The sequence below is a fragment of the Trifolium pratense genome, linkage group LG7 (assembly GCF_020283565.1).
Source record: "Trifolium pratense cultivar HEN17-A07 linkage group LG7, ARS_RC_1.1, whole genome shotgun sequence".
In the NCBI taxonomy this organism is placed as follows: Eukaryota; Viridiplantae; Streptophyta; class Magnoliopsida; order Fabales; family Fabaceae; genus Trifolium; species Trifolium pratense.
The window spans coordinates 12,000,741-12,021,465 of NC_060065.1; the positions used below are offsets into that span (position 1 = coordinate 12,000,741).

The window sequence follows — 20,725 nt, forward strand, 5'->3', positions numbered from 1 at the left end:
AGGGGTAAAAGTACTTGGACCATAAGATTAAAAGTGGTAGGATGAGGTTTTCCTCTTAATAGACATATAGCATATATTTGCTTAAATGCATAATTATGAGTGCATTTATGATATAGTCTACCTATATGAGAATGAAGTGAGGCCGCTTCATAGAGTTCAAGGGTTTGACTCTTAAATTCTCATGAAAAGGATATGTGACACAAGGCCTTATTGAATGTGTCAAAGTTATTAATTCTTTTGATAATACCGAGATTTCATGTGTAAGTTATGCACACTTGTTCTAATGAATAGTTGGTTCAAAGCTTGTCTACCAATGTCTATTCGGGATAAGTGGAACACATTATCTTACTAAGTAATGGTTCAAATCGTGAGATACCATTATCTGAAACCATGATATTTCCAGAAATATGGATTTAGTCATATTTTGTAAATGGTGGGGGATTGTAAGAGTTATTTCCAAAATATATAAACTTGTTGTAATACTGTTTATAACTATTAATAATCAAAATTATATCAGTGTTATTGAATGTGTTCTAGTGGTTGAGCAATGAATGGGGCGACCTGCATGTGCATGGTTTGATTCCCACATATTGCTGTTTTTGCATTTTATTTGTTGAATTGATTTGAATTATTAAAATTTGAATTTTTAGCAAAACTGTAACTGCAGCAAGAGATATACATGCCAACACACTAGGAGAGCAGTTATGGATTTATTTCAAACTGAATACATCAATAACTGTTATGAAGGGAAGTTTGTTTTCCTCAAGTAATAGTCATTTTCTCTATAAATAGAGAAACATGGATACGTAAAACATATAACTTGGTCAATTCCTCTCCCATTTGCAATACTCTAAATCATCTTTCTTTTCATTAATGCATGAATGGATTGAAGGAATAATCTTTCTGTAAACTATTATCAGAGATATGCTTGTTGTGTTAGTGCAAATCACTACAAGGTGATCAAAGTATCCTGCAGGGTATTCGCCGTATATCCCAATTGCATCCAATACACATTATTGGTGGGGGCGAATAGAACCTAAAGGTTAGTGTGAAAACACGCTTTGATTCTTTACGTGCATCCGCATCTTCTTTGTTCAAGTGTTGCAGTATCTTCCCCAACAAATCTCCAACACAAAATTCTCTTGTACTCAAACTCTTGTATAAAATTCAGATTAGTGTGAACATCTTGCTGTCCAAGATTGTTGGAAGCAAGAGAGTGAAAAAGAGAGGATTGTTCTCTTGTTTCACTTTGTAGGGAATCACCTTGCTATCCAGGATTGTTGGAAGCAAGAGAGTGAAAAAGAGATGATTGTTCTCTTGCTTCACTTTATAAAGATCATAGTGAAATCCTTCACATGGTGTGAAGGGAGTGGACGTACCATTAGGGGAACCACTATAAATCTCCCGTGTCCATTTTCTTTTTCCCTGCACTTTTATTTTTCTACACTTTATTCATATATTCATCACAAGCCTTCAAGAAAAATAAAATTATTCAACAACAAAAAGTTCATGGGATGAGGATGATAAGAAAAAAGTACTCAACGACAAAAAGGCAATCAATATACTTCAAAGTGCACTTAGCATGAATGAATTTTTCCGTATTTCAACATGTGAAACAAAAAAGGAAATATGGGATACATTGGTGGAAACTCATGAAGGAACCGTTGAAGTTAAAAGATCTAGATTGAACACCTTGAGTCAAGAATATGAATTATTCACAATACAGCCCGGAGAATCAATCCTCAACTTGCAAAAAAGATTCATGCATTTGAGAAATCATTTAAAAGCACTTGGAAAAACATTCTCTAATGATGAATTAAATCTCAAAGTTCTTAGATCATTTGACAAGAGAATGGCAATCAAAGGTAATAGCAATATCAGAAAAGAAAAGCCTCTCCAAAATGACTTCTGCAACATTATTTGGAAAACTACAAGAACATGAAATTGAACTTGGAAGATTAGAAAAGCATGAAGTGCAAGAGAAGAAATACAAAAGTCTCGCCTTAAAATCAAAAGCAAGGGATTATGATAGTAATGATGAAGAGTCTCAATCGAAAAGTGGAGAAGATGATGATGTAGAAGTAATTGTCAAGAAACTTAAGGAATTATTGAAAAGAGACAAAACAAAGAAATTTGATCAAGGAAAGAAATTTAATGGCGAATCAACTTCCACACAAAATATCACTTGTTATGAATGTGGGAAACAAGGACACATAAAGACGGATTGTCCAAAACGTGCAAAGAAAAGTAGTTTCAAAAGAAGAAAGGGGTCAAAGCCCAAAAGAGCATATATTGCATGGGATGATAATGAAGTAAGTTCATCATCCGACTCGGAGAGCGAAGAATATGCAAAACTTGCATTAATTGCATCACATCAATCCGATGATGAATGTGAAGAGGTTAGTAGTAAATATTCTTCTCCTGATAATGATTTTCAAGGTGCTATTAATGAATTACTCAATGAATGTAAAATTCTATACAAAACGGTGTCAACACAAAAGAAAAAAAATTCAATCTCTTGAAGAAAAGATTGACACTATGGAAATGAATTTTGAAATTGAAAAACAAAGTTTTCTTGAAAAAGAAAAACAGAATTTTACATGCAAATAGTGTGATTCCCTTTCCTTCCAAATTGTCCAATTGAAAAGAGTTCTTGAAAGCTATGAAAAGGGACAAGTTGGATTGGACAATATCCTTAGTCAACAAAGACATTCTAATGATAAAAGTGGACTTGATTATTCTAAATTTGACAAACCAAATAAAACAATATTTGTTAAGAAAATTGACCAATCCACCAAAGAGAAAGTGAATAAAGCACAAAAAGTTAATCATAATCCTAAGAAGATATTTCCTAAAAAGACAAGCTTTTAGATTAAAGTTATTTTGATGAAGACAAATATGTGAAAAGAAGATAAAGATTGATTATGTTCAAGTGCGCAAGGTTGAAGAAATTCAAATTATCAAATGAAGATGTTGATCAAGTTATGAGGAATAATCTTAGGTACAATATGCAATTCATTGTTATAAGCTTTAAGTGCTCACAAACTTTCATCTAAACCTTTCTAAAGTTACTATAATAATGTTGCATGATTCCCATCCAAAAAGGTTTTTAACTTGGAAATTTTTCAACTTTTCAAGCACGTAAATCGATTTACCTTGACAGGGAAATTGATTTAGCAATACTCTGTTGGTGATTTTTTGACAGGTAAATTTAGAATTACCTTACAGGGAAATCGATTTACCCTGTGCAATTTTGAAACTTTTTTAACGTTAAAAAGGAAGGAAAATCGATTTCCCTGGTAATGGAAATCGATTTACCTCTGCATCCATTTTAAAATTCTGATATGTAAACACACCTTTTCATTATTATACCTCTTTCAAATCATTGCAATTTTATTTTCAAAGAGGTATCATTTTCTATATAAATATACATCAAAATTTTCTCAAAAACAACGAATCACTTTTATTAACTTTTTAATAACAATTCTCTGCAAATATTTTCACAAAACTCTCTGAAACTTTTCTACATAATTTCATATAAGATAAAAGCTTCCTGAACACTTAGAGTTTATCATTCTGAATTGTTATATTAAGTGAAAACAAATTATTGGAATTTTGTTATATCAAAATTCTCTTGTACTCAAACTCTTGTATAAAATTCAGATTAGTGTAAACACCTTGCTATCCAAGATTGTTGGAAGCAAAAGAGTGAAAAAGAGATAATTGTTCTCTTGTTTCACTTTGTAGAGATCATAAGGGGAATCACCTTGTTGTCGAGGATTGTTGGAAGCAAGAGAGTGAAAAAAAGAGGATTGTTCTCTTGTTTCACTTTGTAGGGAATCACCTTGCCGTCCAGGATTGTTGGAAGCAAGAGAGTGAAAAAGAGATGATTGTTCTCTTGCTTCACTTTATAAAGATCATAGTGAAATCCTTTACATGGTGTGAATTCGAAGGGAGTGGACGTACCATTAGGGGAACCACTATAAATCTCACGTGTCCATTTTCTTTTTCCCTGCACTTTTATTTTTCTGCACTTTATTCATATATTCATCACAAACCTTCAAGAAAAATAAAATTCTCATAACATCTCTAAAAATAAACAAAAAGTCTCATAACCTAATTCACCCCCCCCCCCCCCCCCCCCCCCCCCCCGCAGGTTGCACTCTTAAACTTACAAATATCATAAAACAAGCTAATGTATATGACAAAGCCTAGTAATACGACAAAATTTAAATGCCCGAAATAATCAAGCACTAGTATAACTTACCTGTGCATTTGCACGAGTTAATGTTCAATAAAAAATATAAGATCATTTTTTTGACGCATTAAAAATATGAATTATTAAAATTTAATTTTTTTTTTATTTTTTAATTATTTGTAAATTTATTTTATATTTAATGTAATAATTTATTTAAATATGATAAATGATACAAAATTTGAATATTTAAGAGAGGAATGACGGAATAGAGAGTGATAGTGATACTCGACTCTCCGTTCCCAACTCACATGTTATAACATCATAAAAAAAATTAAATAATTAAATTCTATATTATTTTGTAGATGAAGGTCAACATACTTTTTTTTTTGTTAATATATTATTGTACCGATTCTAAGGTTCATAACATGTTTAACATGTTTTTATCATGATTGTTGATGACTTGTTGATGTTGTTTGATGATGTAAAGGAAGTATATTAAGATAGAGGTATCTTAATAAAGACGTAAGTTGAATTATGTTCACTTAATAAATGACGAGCAAAATGCTAAATTGTGAGTGTGAATTCATGAATTATATACATGCATTCATGAATTGTTGTTGTATATTGGATATTCCAATAAAGACGGATATCGGATTATATTTATCCGATAAAGACGAATAATAGAGGTGAGATACTCTAATAAAGACGAAACGGTACCACATGCATTAGATATGTCTAGGGTGACATTGCATGAAGTTGAAGCATTAGAATGCATTAGGATATGTGTGCATTTATGTGATAATTGGTATATGACACATATTTTGCTAAGTGTGATAATTGTTATGTGACACTTATGTTTGGAATTGTTGATAATTGTCTATTTGTGATTAGACTTGCTCAATGTGTTGATTGTATGATAATTATAAATGAAATTGATTTCAATCTCTTGTGCACTATGAATAATATGATATGACGATGTATATTATGATTTATGAATATGCATGAAATATGATGTAGTCTTTAAGTATTGTTTACTTACACTTATATATTTGGGTATGTTGTCTAACTCTCTTTTATGTGTTATGTGCTGGACCGTTGGAGGTCCAGATTTACAGGTTTAGTGGTATTCGATGTCGAGTCGTTGGTGAAGCTCAGCTCTGATTGTGACACGGGAAAAATGGTTTTATATTGTATATACAGTCTATTGTCTAGGTTGTTTTGTATAATCAATAGATATAATATTTGATTCAAATATTTGTATAAACACAGTTTTTACTAATTAATTACATTAGTATTATTTTGGTAGAGGAGTGTAATACTCGAACCGATATTCAATAAACAAACTTTGATTTTCCGTTACGTATTTTGAAAAAGATTTATAATGGTAAAATTTTATTAAATAATGGGTTTGAGTGCTACGACTTAGGGGTGTACATGGGTTGGGCAAATCCGGTCGACCCGGTCAAACCCACCCAATCCAACCCAAAAAAGTGGGTTGGGTCGGGTAAGTGGGTGGATATGGATTTCAAAAATGAAAAACCCATTAAAAAAATCGGGTTTCGGGTAAAACCGGACCCAACCCAAAAAACCCACTAACCCACTAGTGCTATGTTTCTTGAATTTTTTTTATGAAAATACTAAAGATTTTTTCATTTGATTATTAAATATTTTTATATTGAAAATGAGTTATACTATGTTTTACGAAAATAAAAAAGATTGAATAATTTTCATAAACAAATATATAGTGATTTATGATTTAGTCATTTGATATTAAAAAAAACAAAAACATCATTCGGATAACACGCTATCCAACCCGTAAATTAGTAGTTTTACACAAAAAAAGGGTGATTATTTTTTATAGTGAAAAAAAGTTACCCTATTTTTCAAGAAAATACATTGATTGACTTATTTTTATGAAAAAATATGATGATTCAACATTTAGATATTTAATATAAAAAAATTGGAAAATAATTTGGGTAACCCACAACCCAACCCAATCCAACCCGGAAATTAATGGATTTACCCAACCCGGCCCAATGTTATAACGGGTGGTTATTTTACTAAACCCAACCCGGAGTACCATATGTGGTTTGGGTTTTGGTTTTGGCCAAACCCAACCCAATCTGACCCACGTACACCCCTACTACGACTTGTGTCGTTGGTTAATTTCATTTTTAAAAATACTAAAAACCGAATCATACGGAATTGATAAACCAAACGGATTACACCTTTAAAACAGCTCCGAGCTCTGGAATAGCACCGCCACATCTATCTACCATGGCAAAGGAAGAGGGAACCCACACCGTCGTTTCCGATCTGATCAACTTCCTCAACGCATCTCCAACTGCTTTCCACGCTGTCGGTAATAACCAAAACCATCTCTATTCTCTCTCCAATTCGCAACTCCCCCGTTCACTCATCGTTTCCCCTTTTCAGACGAAGCCAAGAAGCAGTTGAAAACCGCAGGGTACCAGCAAATCTCCGAGAAGGAAAATTGGGAACTCAAAGCCGGCCACAAATACTTCTTCACCAGAAACCATTCCACCATCGTCGCTTTCGCCATCGGCAAAAGGTAGGTTCACTCCAGCCTTATTTATTTCAACTAAAATCAATAATGTAACCGTTTTTCATTTTATTTTTCAATTCTCTTCTCAGATTTGTTGCCGGAAATGGATTCTACATAGTTGGTGCTCACACCGATAGTCCTTGTCTGAAACTCAAGCCGGGGTCGAAGGTGATTCATTATTTTTAGATTAATTTTAATTAACTGCTTTCTTTGATTGCATAAGCTTTTATCATATAAGTTGTCATCTATGTGCATTTTTTATGGCGAAAACTGATATTTTGAAAATACTCATCGAGACGAATCCAATAATATCTTATATGTTAATGTTTATTTTTATTTATTAGTAGATAAATATGGTCAAACCAAAATGTGTGAATAGGTTTCATTCAATTTTGGACGGAGGGAGTAAGTTGTATCCTGTTTTTATAAGCTATTTCTGATAACTTATGGAAATTAGTTGAAAGCAGCATATTTACATGTCATAAGATCTTTATATAAGTCCTACAAAACAATCTCACAAGTACTTAGGTAGATAAGTTCAAAACAAATGAATCAATCCAATCATACCCTTATTCAATGGATGTTTGATTAGTGAGTAAGAAAGACCTTTGGGTGGATTTTGCAGGTGGTTAAGGGTGGAATATTGGAGGTTGGTGTTCAAACCTATGGAGGAGGTTTATGGCACACGTGGTTTGATCGTGATTTGACGGTGGCTGGGAGGGTTATATTACGAAAAGAAATTGCAGGTTCTGTTTCGTACTCGCATCGCCTTGTTAGAATTGAGGAACCTATAATGCGTGTCCCATCTTTGGCAATTCACTTAGACAGGTTTTTGTTGTTTTTAACATATGCATCGTCTCTTTGTTTTGCTTGATTGATTTATGGTTATCAATTTATTGTGGTGTTTTTTCTTTGGTTGATTCTGTACAGAGGTGTTAATGATGGATTCAAAGTAAACACTCAGACTCATCTTCTTCCCATCCTTGCAACATCTCTAAAGGTAATCCCGCATTTCTAATTCATTTGAGCTTTTTGGCTGTTTACGGAATATTTGATGGAAATTACTTTTCTTCTGATTGTGATCTCATGTCTGTGTTTTAATGCATCAAGTCGTGTATCAAATGCTTAGTTTGTTTTCTTTTTTGATTTTAAAGTTAAGTTATAGGAGCCATTATTCATGTGATTGCATGAGGTTAGACAGCTCAGTTATTGGCTAAATTATTATTGTTTTTTATTGCATGAGAATATATCTACATTACAATTACGATTTGTACTTTTATTACTATGCAATAGTTCTAGTTAGTTAGTATCTTTGATGCAATCCTTTTGGGTGCATATATATTGCGACTCTGTTTATAGACTTGATTAGCTTTTTAATGGTTTGGATTTAGCTTTTATAAATTCATTGAACTTTGTTGTGCAGGCAGAGGCTAATAAAGTGTCCTCTGAAAGCGATTCAGTTGAAAGTGGAAAGAAAGAAAATGATAAAACAGGTTCTAGCAATGTGAAGCACCACCCTATACTTTTACAGGTTCATAGGCTTTGAAACTTGTAATGCCCTCATGATACTTTTATTGCATTTCAGTTTTTGTTTTTTCTGGGATGAATTAACACTTCCAAAGGTGGTTTTTAAGTTTTAACTTGTAAGGTGATTTTAACATGGGCCTAGGCATGCATACAATGGAAATAATATTGATTGTTCTCTTTTTTATATTCTCTAGTTGCTTGCAAGTAAGCTTGAGTGTGAACCCGGTGACATTTGTGATTTTGAATTGCAAGCTTGTGATACACAACCAAGCATAGTTGCTGGAGCTGCCAAGGAGTTTGTATTTTCGGGACGGCTTGATAACCTCTGCATGTCATTTTGTTCTTTGAAGGTTTGAGTTTTATCGAGATTGTTTCTTCTAATCAAGATATAAATGCATGTTTTTAGATATGAACTATGAGATTTAGGTCGCGTAGAAATTATCAAAAAATAGACAACCTTATTAATATGAGTAAAAAGTAAAAATATAGGTCCCATATAAATAGTAGAAATAAAATTTAAAAGCAATGTGTAATACAGTATATATTTTATTAGAATTTGGTAAGACAAAAGTTATCCCTAATTTAGTGATGTGTCAAATAAGAGAAAGGTTATTTTGATAAAAGCCATGTTATGTTTTCCCAAATGAGAGGGAGCTCTATGATGACTATTTTGAATTTTAGTTTACTTCAATATTGTGCTTCAGAGATTATTTCCTTATGTTATTTTTTATGCATATGTTTATGTGCAAGTATATTTTGAATTTTAGGTAGGATTTTATGATCCATGTCGCAATCCAACGATTGACATCTTTCACCCCCTCTGGATCCTTTGTAAAATTTCGATTTTTACAACTATATCTGGAAATTAGAATGTGCTTGTGTACGATGTATGAAGTTCTCCTGTAATGTAATAGTTTCTTACTATAATATATTAATATGCTAACATCCTGGTTTTACTTTCAGGCATTAATAGATGCTACATCCTCTGACAGCAGTCTTGAGGAAGAACCTGGCATTAGAATGGTGGCTTTGTTTGACCATGAAGAATGTGGGTCTAACTCTGCTCAAGGAGCTGGCTCTCCTGTAGTGCTAGATGCTATGTCTAGGATTACAGATTTCTTCAGCCCAAATTCGAAGGTATCATTCTTCTTTTAATTGTTTTCCCTTTTTAGTTCCCGTGGACTTTCATGTGTGACTTAGGGCCCGTTTGGATTGACTTATTTTTGAACTTATGCGAAATAGCTTATGCAAATAAATAATCTTTTATGTATTATTATAAGCTTTTCAAGGTAGTTTATGAGAAAACAACTTGTGAAGATACAATTTTTGTTAGCGAAAACTTATGAATTAACATAAAACTTTATTTATTTGCATAAGCTATTTTCATAAGCTCAAAAATAATGTATAAAATCGTGTGGATTTGCGTTACACATTTAGGCAGTAACTTTATCACAAGGTGTTAGGGTATATTAACCTCATACTTTTTTGTCCAAATCACCATTCTAAAATCCTAGAATTTACATTCGAGTTTTCAAAAACACACTAAAAAACCTTAAATATCATAAATAATGTATACAATAGTTTCATGACTACATTCCAGACAATTAATAAGATGCAATTATATTTGTATTATAACCCTTAGTACTAGAACAAGTTCTGAGTTCTATATAGGGGAGGGATGGGTAGCTCAACTGGTTGAGCTAAGGGTTGTGGAGTTGGAGGTTCAAGTCCTAGCAAGGAGAAAAAACACTAACATAACAATTAACGTACTAACAATTTGCCATTCAAAAAGGAAAGAAAAAAAAGGTTGTCAATTCTACATGCATAAACTAGGATAATAAGTGGAAGATGCTACGAATTCTGATTTTGACCAGTTGAAACTAAAGAATTGGAAAAAAGGCTATCTAGTCTCTTAATTGGCCTTCTCATTGTTGATTTTAACTACACATTAACAGTCTGATTATTTCTGAACCTTAAAGGGGTTTAATGGGGTGAAGTGCATATTTCTGAAACATTTGTGAAGGAATGTGTAAGGTTTTAATCTTTGGTGTACACAAATTGAAGTTAAGTGTAACTTAAATCTTGTTAGCAGCTATGGTTATTTCAGCACCTACGGTTTACAGCACCATTCCACAAATTAGTGTTCCAGATATTTAAATGGTGGAAGTGGAATAAATGCATTCTAATTAGTTTTTTTTGTGGTGATTTTGTTTTAGCTTCTCGAGAAAGCAGTACAACGAAGCTTTCTTGTATCTGCTGATATGGCACATGCACTACACCCGAATTACATGGTAAGTCTTCTTGTATGCCTTGTTTTACTGTTGCCAATAATTCAATCTGATGCTTCTTATTGAGATTTGGGCCTAATTTCTTCAGGACAGGCATGAAGAAAACCATCAACCTAAACTACATGGAGGACTTGTCATTAAGCAAAATGCAAACCAACGCTATGCAACCAATGCTGTCACATCCTTCATTTTTAGGGAGATAGCATCAAAACATAATCTTCCCGTTCAGGTCAGTTTAATGAAAAGTTTTATCATTGTCTTTTTTCTTACCCACTCTTATTGGAACATATTTTGTATAATCATGGCCAAAATTCTTTTCCATTTTAATATTTGTAGTATTTAAAGGAGCAAAATTGCTACCTGTTTAGAAAAAAACTGAAGGATTGTAATAATGTGAGCACCGGAATGGATAATGAATTAAAATGTGGTATGTTGATGTAGGACTTTGTGGTGCGCAATGACATGGGATGTGGTTCAACAATAGGTCCTATCCTTGCGAGTGGCGTTGGTATTCGAACTGTTGATGTTGGTGCACCGCAGTTGTCAATGCATAGCATCCGAGAAATGTGCGCTGTTGATGATGTGAAGTATTCATATGAACATTTCAAGGCCTTTTTTCAGGAATTCTTTCATCTAGATGCTAATATAGTTGTGGATATATAAGTTATATCTCCGCTGAAGATTTTCTCATGAATCCTCTGCTCTAGATTTCCTTGCCGAAGGGGTCAGAATTTGTAATGATCTTTCTTTTTTTTTTGAACCAAACAAACTTACTGCATTTGTAATGATCTTTCTTAAAAGTTATAACCCTGACGTTAGAATGGAGAAATCTGAAATAATACTAGTATTGGATTTGAGAATACAATATTTCACTACTTGGACTGTGCTTGCTGTACTTTAATTGAATAGTCCACAATCATACTTCCAGTGTAGACCTATTCAGATAAGAAATGAATTTTCAAGAGTAGGGGTTTGAAATTCAAATAAAATAAAAATATGCTATATAATTTTCAAGTAACATGTAATCTAGAAAATGCAGGACAATGCTATTACTTTATTTATGCTGCAGCTGTAAGGTATATAATCTTAGTATCAGCTATGGAGAATTCATCCAGATTAGGGGCAATTGGATTTGCACATGATTAAAGAAAATATGCAAGAGGTGAAATATTAGCGAGACTTATTTTTGGTGTCCTCTGTCCTTCTCGCTGCTTGTTAGTTTTTAATTTTGTCCTTCAGCTACTTGAGCTGCTAATGATATAAAAATAAGAAATTTTGGATAAATTTTAAAGAAATTTTCCACCCTACCAATTATGGGGCGCGACCTACAAAAATTACGATATTACCCATGTCCGCTACTTAAGTCACGGAAACGTATCCGTGGCATAGGTAAAGGCCGTGTTAAAAATAATAATAGTTTTGAACAAGTTAAAAACCCACGCCCTACCAAAAGCCCCATTACGTTTTGCCTTCAGCTACTTAGGTCGCGGACGGCCATTTGACAGTTGTAACAAAACACCAAAATATTATAACACAGATTATTATATACATAAGAACATTATATAAGAAATAAAAGTTATCAAAATATAAACATGAGTAAGAGTTGACAGAACATCAAAATATTTTTACATTACATTGAGCTCCCGGCCTTTTATGTGATTCGTATCGATTAGTAACAATGGTCAAACTTCTTGGTGTGTAACTCAAAGGGTTTTGATCCCAAGTTTTTACACACCAAGAAGACTGACCACTGTTACTAATCTCGACCACTGACTATGAACCTTTCAATGCCTAAATTAAAAAAAAAAATTGAGAGAAGAAAGAAATGGGAGATGAAATTAGAATGAAGAAATGAGAATGATGAAAAAATGAAAAGAAATGTCTCAATTTATACAGTTTGAACTTGAATCTCATTGGCCAAAACAAATAAACAACCTCTTTGACTGCTAATGAATGCTCATCACCGTCCTTGACCATTGACAGCCTTAAAGACCACAAAAATTCTAACCCCCAAGCGTACCGTGTAGGGTGTCCGTTACCTAAGTAGCGGATATACGTGGTCTTAAACACACCAGCTAGTATTTTATTCATTCATTCACATCAATTCATAACATTATCCTTTGTTTATTTATGTTTTTATCATCGTTCTTGGTTTTATCGATTTAATGAACTAGTTTTTTTCTTTTTTCATTTTTGGTCAGGTGTCGTCCGCTACTGAAGTCGCGGACGTGTATTTTACAGAAAACGAAATTCACCGAAAATGATAAAGAAGATGAAAAAAAATACTCAAATAAATGTTCATTATAAATTAAACATAAAAATTACATCAAATTAAACAATTTTTCCGTTTCAACTATAAGGAATTTCCTCCCTTAAGAAAACTAATCAATTTATACAGTTTGAACTTGAATCTCATTGGCCAAAACAAATAAAGAGCCTCTTTGACTGCTAATGAATGCTCATCACCGTCCTTGACCATTGACAGCCTTAAAGACCACAAAAATTCTAACCCCCAAGCGTACCGTGTAGGGTGTCCGTTACCTAAGTAGCGGATATACGGTGGTCAGAATTTGTGTGGTCTTAAACACACCAGCTAGTATTTTATTCATTCACACCAATTCATAACATTATCCTGTGTTTATTTATGTTTTTATCATCGTTCTTGGTTTTATCGATTTAATGAACGAGTTTTTTTTTTCATTTTTGGTCAGGTGTCGTCCGCTACTGAAGTCACGGACGTGTATTTTACAGAAAACGAAATTCACCGAAAATGATAAAGAAGATGAAAAAAATACTCAAATAAATGTTCATTATAAATTAAACATAAAAATTACATCAAATTAAACAATTTTTCCGTTTCAACTATAAGGAATTTCCTCCCTTAAGAAAACTAAAAATTACATAAATAATATCAGTTGCGGATACACCACTGACCAACCACTTGCACAATATTAGAAAGAGGCGGACAGGAGAGTGGTTTGTACCAACTAATATTACACGATAGACACAAAAATTACATTGCAATTACAATCAAATTTGTGCTATCAAAAGGACGAAAATATTTGACCTGTCATCTGTTATCGACCACTTCGACATTGTTTAAGAACTTCTCGGAGCAGAGTGTACCCAACAGAAAACTCGGCGGGCAGATCATGATACCATTGTGACCAAGATGTTATTGTGGTCTTATCGGCTATGATTATCTTTTCGCCTTCGTTTTCACTAATCTTAGTGTAACTAGATATTGGGACACAAAAGTTCCCCTTCGAATAACATACAGCAGCCAACCATGGTTACTAAACAACACTGGTAGTTGCGATAAGATTAGTCGACGAAGGACTATGCGGCTACTTAAGCACGAAAAGATAAAAATTAAATACTACAAAAACACTAATAAAAAAAATAACTGAAGAAGATGAGTCAGAGAGAAGAGGTGTGAATTTTATCCACAGAATGGGTTCTTTTATATGCCATGTGGCAGACCTTTGACTGAGTGGGGAGGACTTGACCACCGACGGTTCCGAGACGTAGTTCGCGGACTAAATGCGTAGGGTTTGACAGATAGCAGCAGAAACGGAATCAGTAAATGAATAAAGTAGCAAAGTAAATGTATATATTTCATTAACCCAATAGACACAAAAATTACATCAATTTGAAGATTTCATCTAAATACTCTTGCTCTTATTATTGAATAAACTACCTAGTAAACTATTGAGCCCCTTACTAGTAATCAAGGTTGTCAGAACCGGACCGGTCATCGAACCGGCGAGCTCACGGGTTCAAGGTTCAATTGGTCGGACCGGGTTCAACAGGGGTCAAACCGTTTTTAATTAAATATATATTTTAATTAATATATAAATAAAAATATATGAATAATTGCTCAATATTTCATAATTTCACACATTAAAAAGATAAAATATCGCAAGTCAAAATAAAATAAAATTTAAAATTCAAACCAAATTAAACATTATATAATAAACTAAGTTCAATAACACAAAATAGCACCATAACATCAATTGACAACATAATGCCTTCAAAGAAATTAATTGGCAACAAACTACCAAAACAAAGTGCCAAGTGAAAAAGCAAAAACTAAATGTTCATCAAGTTCATAAAGACTAGTGCCATAACATCCATTGCCAAATGCATAGCTAAATGAAACGTCGTGCCAAGTTAAAAATTAAATGTTCATCTAGACATAAAAAGTTAAAAACTAAAAAAAAAAAAGGTTAAAATGACGTCGTTTTACCCTGTTTTTAAAAATAAAATAAAAATCTGCAGAAACGCTTGAACCGCCTCGACCGGTTCGTCCCGGTTCACGCGTGTTTTTGCCGGTCGGTTTCGTATCCATTTTTTGCTCATAACCGGACCGTTTTCATGACGGGTTCACGGTCCGACGGTCCGACCGTTCGGTCCGGTTTTGATAACCTTGCTAGTAATAATAAATGATGGTGGCTCAGCTATAAAAATTAACAATTAGAGATCGATATATTATATGAAATTAGAACACACTTACTTGATAATCATAATCACAAACCATCGTTACCGGAAGCCCACCAATATCGAAAACATCGATATACTAGACAAGGTCTTCCTCTGCCTAATCACATGCTCCGGTCTTTGAGGTCTTTGATGGGGAAGACAACAAATGAGCGTTCAGCTTATTGCTAGCCTTACAACGTGACGGCAAAGGGGACTACACTTTGTTTCTACACAAATCAGAATTAGTGTTCAAGCCCATTATTACTAGTCACAATTATCGGGCTTAAGCATCATCAAATGGATCACAACAACATCAACCTGTTTTTATTAAAACCAAAACCCACAATTGATTGCAGCCCACAAAATATTAGAAAATATTCTAACATTCTCCCACTTGGGCAAAATCAATTGTGTATATTTAATTTGAAGAAAACATTCTGAAAACGACTCTCGGGTTGATAACATATTTTAACGTGGCCACATTGATCCCAAGATGCAACATCTGATTAAGACTCCGTCCAACAAAAGTTAAATGATATCGAATCATAGCGGTAATTATATCATTATCGATACAACACCTTCCATGGTTATAAATACCACCAAACTCCGTCGACTAGTCATTTATGTAGAGTGTAGCGAGAAAATGATATGCCTGTGATCTCAACCATACTATCATTTTCTTCGTCAGTCCTCAATTTCTCTCAAATGCCTTAAAGCCAGAGAAATTCTATGGTCCATAAGATACCACAAGTCCAAGCTCCAAAACAATGTTGACTACCGCGGTATAATGATCTAATCAAACATCGAGGTCCAATATTTTAGACATAATTTCTCTCAAATGCCTCAAAGCCAGAGAAATTACATGGTTCTTAAGATACCATAATGCCTCAGCTCCAAAATAGTGTTGATCACCGGCTAAGTGATCCCGACAACACTGAGCTTAATTTATTCATTTATGTTTACACATAATGCCTCAGCTCCAAAATAGTGTTGATAACCGGCATAGTGATCCCAACAACACTGAGCTATAATATTTATTTATATAATGTCTCAGCTCCAAAATATTGTTGATCACCGGCATAGTGATCCCAACAACACTGAGCTATAATATTTATTTATATTTGATTAAAATAATTTCAACATTATGAAGGAGTTAAGTTATCTCCCACTAATCAAGTGATCTATGATGTTCAACATTTCAATGGAAACATAACTGGAGAAATTCATTTGAATCAAAACTAAATTGGATTAGTATTATCAAAAGAGGCCAATATAATAGTACAATCACCTTTGGGCAGAATGCACCAACTAAGGTCAAAACCTTAGTCAAAACCTCAGATGAGTTAATCAATGAGTATACATTGAACTTTGAAAGTTGTCACCTTTAGGCAGGCAAATTCCTCCGATCAATACATCCTCCAATAACTTCATCTCAAATTAATTTTTAACTACAACATATAATTATCACCTTTAGGCAGAAAATCACATGTCACAATTAAAAACATTCCTCAAACTACAAAGAAAATTCCATCAATTAATATAAGCGGTCCCACTTTGATGGTAACGGCCTATACCAACGCACGAAATCTCTTGCATAGGAATCAATAATTAAAAGTTTTCACATATAATTATATGTCTTTAGTTGGGGAGAGAGATCATTACTATGAAACAGTCAATTCATAAGAGATCATTACTGTGAAACAGTCAACTCAATCTAATAAATAAATAATTTATGCAGCGGAATAATATGAGACTTTATTTGAATATTATTGAGGATATAAAGCAAATAGTCCCGAACTTTTATAAATAACATAGGACTCCTCAATATAAATCTCTTTAAACATTTATAAATAGTTGACATGTAAAACTCTCCAACTTGATAGAGAATTATAGTTGAATTACCAATCCAAAAGTGTTAAAATATTTAAACAAATATTCAACTATTTTCTCTATCACACAATGGACATGTCAAACAATGTCACACTAAATTTATAGTTTTCCAGAATAGAACTCTCAAAATATTAAACTTGAAATACTTCCACTCAATAGAGTAAAATTTTGAAAATATTGGAGTATAAAACAAGAAGTCAATTGATAATTGGAGAGAGTTTATAATTTTAGAATATTCTGGAAAAACAATACCAATTTCATATATAATTGCACAGTTATTATTTCAAAACAAATTTAGAAGCAAATTTCTCCTTATAAGCAATTATATATGTATTCACAAGAGATAAGTAATTGCACTACTAACCTTCAAGAGTGTGACATTCATCCTTGCAAATAGAGTCGATAAGCATCAATGACTTTTCCATAAAATCTTTGACGGTGTCATCTCAAACAGCCACAAATCAAAGACAAACTGTTATATCATAATAAAATGACTTCAATAATAATCGACTCAACTTATATAAATAATAAGGTTCAAGGATGTCAATTTTCAATTGCCATAGTAATTGCTCAAAAGAATAATTTCAATAATAGTTTGTAAGTGAGCTTTCGAGCAACAAGGCAATAAGCTGCAGGAGAAAATTATTTGCAGAGAGAACAATCTCAAGAAAAATTGTGAGATGCTTCAATCCAAATTGAGAAATTTAAAATAGAAAGTTTCTGGTTCTTTGCCAAACTAAACCAACGAATTCAATATAGTGCACAAAGTATTTGCCATCCAACAAGACTTTCTGATATTGTGTATAATAGCAGTATAAAATACTAAAACAAAATATACAGACATATGATCCACAAATAGAAAAATAAATTTACCTCAGGATCCAAATAATAATCACAATGATAGTCCCTTATTTATTCCATAAATAAAATAATTTATGAAAGTAATTTTATTTCTTTGTATGACACGAATCATATGAACACACTGATGAATTCATTCATAATAATACTATTAACACATAAGACAAAACTTATATCACAAATATAAGGAATAAATCATGATAAATCACAACAAATCTGTGTCTTATGATCAGTGACAGCAGAACATGTATATATTGAACAAAAGAGAGTGGAGAATATCAATGGTGAGGTGTATCACGTCAATAAAGCAATTCTAAATAAACTCCATTATTAGCTTTTCTAGATAAAAAATAGCCTAGAGCATATATATATAACAACTGAACACAGCACAATTGCACAAATCTAATTTTACAGTCAATCATTTTGCATACTAAATTGCAAAATTTGCACGAAAATCTCCAGTAACTAATTATGCCCTTATAAAGTTAAGTCAATTATGTCAAAATTTGTAATATCCCCAACACAAAAAATTAAGGATAGTACATCCCCAATTCTCATTGTTCTATTTTCAGGAATTAATTTTCAAAAGGAAACAAATTTAAATTGATGAGAAAAGGAACCCACGGTATTAGGATTGACAATGGTAAAATAATTGGTCACAGTACAAATACAAATTCTCCAAGATTCATCCAATTATATGGTTAATTTATTTTGTGGCCCAAAAAAAAACAAAAAACAATATATGATTGACTGTGACCAATTCAATGAAAACCATTAACAAAATCTATAAAGTATCATCAAAGCATATATATGATGTTCATATGAATTGGAAATTAATTCAAAGGCTCAAATTAAATTCATTGGTTTTATTGTCCAAACCATGATTCTCAATAGTACAGTATAAACAAAGTGGCGGCCGACAAAGTAATACATAAGATACCAAAACCGAAACTATGATTAATTTCAAACACAGTTGCCGCACACTACATATCAAACATGTTATAAAAAGTATGATTAATTTCAATTCACATAGAAGAATTGGTTATAAAAATCAAGGAAAGAATAAAACTTTCAAATAGCGATGATGAATTTCAATAACAGCAGTTTCAAAATAAGTATTACGCGAGTCTCATTTGATTCATCAAAATTAGGGTTCTAAATCATATAACGTTAGGCTCTGATATCACATGTAAAAATTAACAATTAGAGATCGATATATCATATGAAATTAGAACACACTTACTTGATAATCATAATCACAAACCATCGTTACCGGAAGCGCACCAATATCGAAAACATCGATATACTAGACAAGGTCTTCCTCTGCCTAATCACATGCTCCGGTCTTTGAGGTCTTTGATTGGGAAGACAACAAATTCAGCTTATTGCTAGCTTAACAACGTGACGGCAAAGAGGACCTAGCCTATCTATTTATAAGATAACAACCCTAGTACCACCCATCATGGACTCTAGAGTTGGACCTACACTTTGTTTCTACACAAATCAGAATTAGTGTTCAAGCCCATTATTACTAATCACAATTATCGGGCTTAAGCGTCATCAAATGGATCACAACAACATCAACCCGTTTTTATTAAAACCAAAACCCACAATTGATTGCAGCCCACAAAATATTAGAAAATATTCTAACATCAGCATCTTGCTCCTTCTGCCACCGACCAGTTCAGCAGTACAGGACAGTCCCATTTGTATATGGGAGAGTCCCATTTGTGTTACCCCGAGTGTGAATGTAGTAGAATCCATTTCGACTAATGTTTTTTTTTTTGGATAAAAAGGGACACCAGTGGGATTCGAACTCATGATCTTACCCAATTTGAACACAACAAGTCCTTCGATTCTGTGAGCAACAAAACCTAAGTGGGAGAGGTGTGTGCCTTCAATTCTGTGAAGGTGGCTATTTATAGGCAATTTGGCCGCACCAAGGGCCAATTATAATTGGCCACTTGACATTCCACTGACTGGTGCAGGGGCTTTTGACCTCCGACTGTTCCGCGACCTAGGTAACGGACAGTACGGGTGAAATTTCTATAAAATTACTCATTTTACAACGTCCATGACTTAAGTAGCGGAAGGGTAAAAATGAAAATGCGTAAAGAGCGTGAGTAACCGGTAGAGTAGGAAAAGTAAATCTCAATTTTAAAACCATTTACTTAAGTATTAGTTAAAGGGCTTATCAAAAAAAAAAAAAAAAGTATTAGTTAAAGGCCTCTAGGACCAAAATTTAAATTAAAACCGGGATATTCTAAGTTTAAACCTGTAGTGCAAACCCGAGCCTTCTACATTGAAAAGAGAACATGCCCCTCTTTTAATCTTCGGAGGAATATTTCATTAACAGTCTTCTTCATTATATTAAAAAGAGGTTTGGGGATGGAGATGAGATTTTATCCCTCGCTCCGCGAAAACTCTGTCTCTGAAAATTTTATTAAAATAATTTTTATAAATGTATATTTAAGTACTTTATAAATTATTCTTAATTATATTTTCACACAATATACGTATACATTTATTTATATATGATGATTGTTGTCACACAAGACTCTCAATAGTATTTTAATTTTTTATTTGTTTTATAATTGAACTTTACTAATTTTTTTACAACTAGTTTGATTAAAAATAATAAAAATTTGATACATTTTTAAGATTAATGGATCTCTGTGGGAACCGTGGAGATCTGCGGGGATGAGGATGAAGGGAGAATACTCCCCGAAACGGGGATGAGAAACATTTTAGATGTTGGGGCAAGAAATGATAAAGTACCTTTCGCTCAATCTATGTCCCGTTGACATCAATAATATTAGCTGTAAGGATTATGTGTGACTACTATGTATGGATACACAAGGAATGAATTTAAAAAGAATAATGAGTCCTGGATAAGTAGAGACCTAATAAGAGGTT

General features: G+C 33.0%; 1 protein-coding gene across 2 annotated transcripts; it reads left to right on the top strand.

The window, feature by feature from the left end:
* The first annotated feature begins 6,373 nt into the window (after positions 1-6,373).
* On the top strand, positions 6,374-11,439 carry LOC123897015 (probable aspartyl aminopeptidase). Of its 2 annotated transcripts, XR_006804719.1 has the most exons (12): positions 6,404-6,560; positions 6,635-6,770; positions 6,854-6,932; positions 7,390-7,592; positions 7,695-7,764; positions 8,188-8,295; positions 8,486-8,641; positions 9,255-9,428; positions 10,508-10,582; positions 10,668-10,808; positions 11,021-11,309; positions 11,357-11,439. XR_006804719.1 is itself a non-coding variant. In XM_045947496.1 (11 exons), the coding sequence occupies exons 1-11, from the start codon at positions 6,476-6,478 to the stop codon at positions 11,240-11,242; spliced, it is 1,449 nt and encodes a 482-aa protein (XP_045803452.1). In that variant the 5' UTR covers positions 6,374-6,475; the 3' UTR covers positions 11,243-11,439. The 2 variants fall into 2 exon arrangements, 1 of the variants encoding a protein (XP_045803452.1); XM_045947496.1 differs by having other exon boundaries at positions 6,374-6,560; positions 11,021-11,439.
* The last annotated feature ends 9,286 nt before the right edge of the window (positions 11,440-20,725 follow it).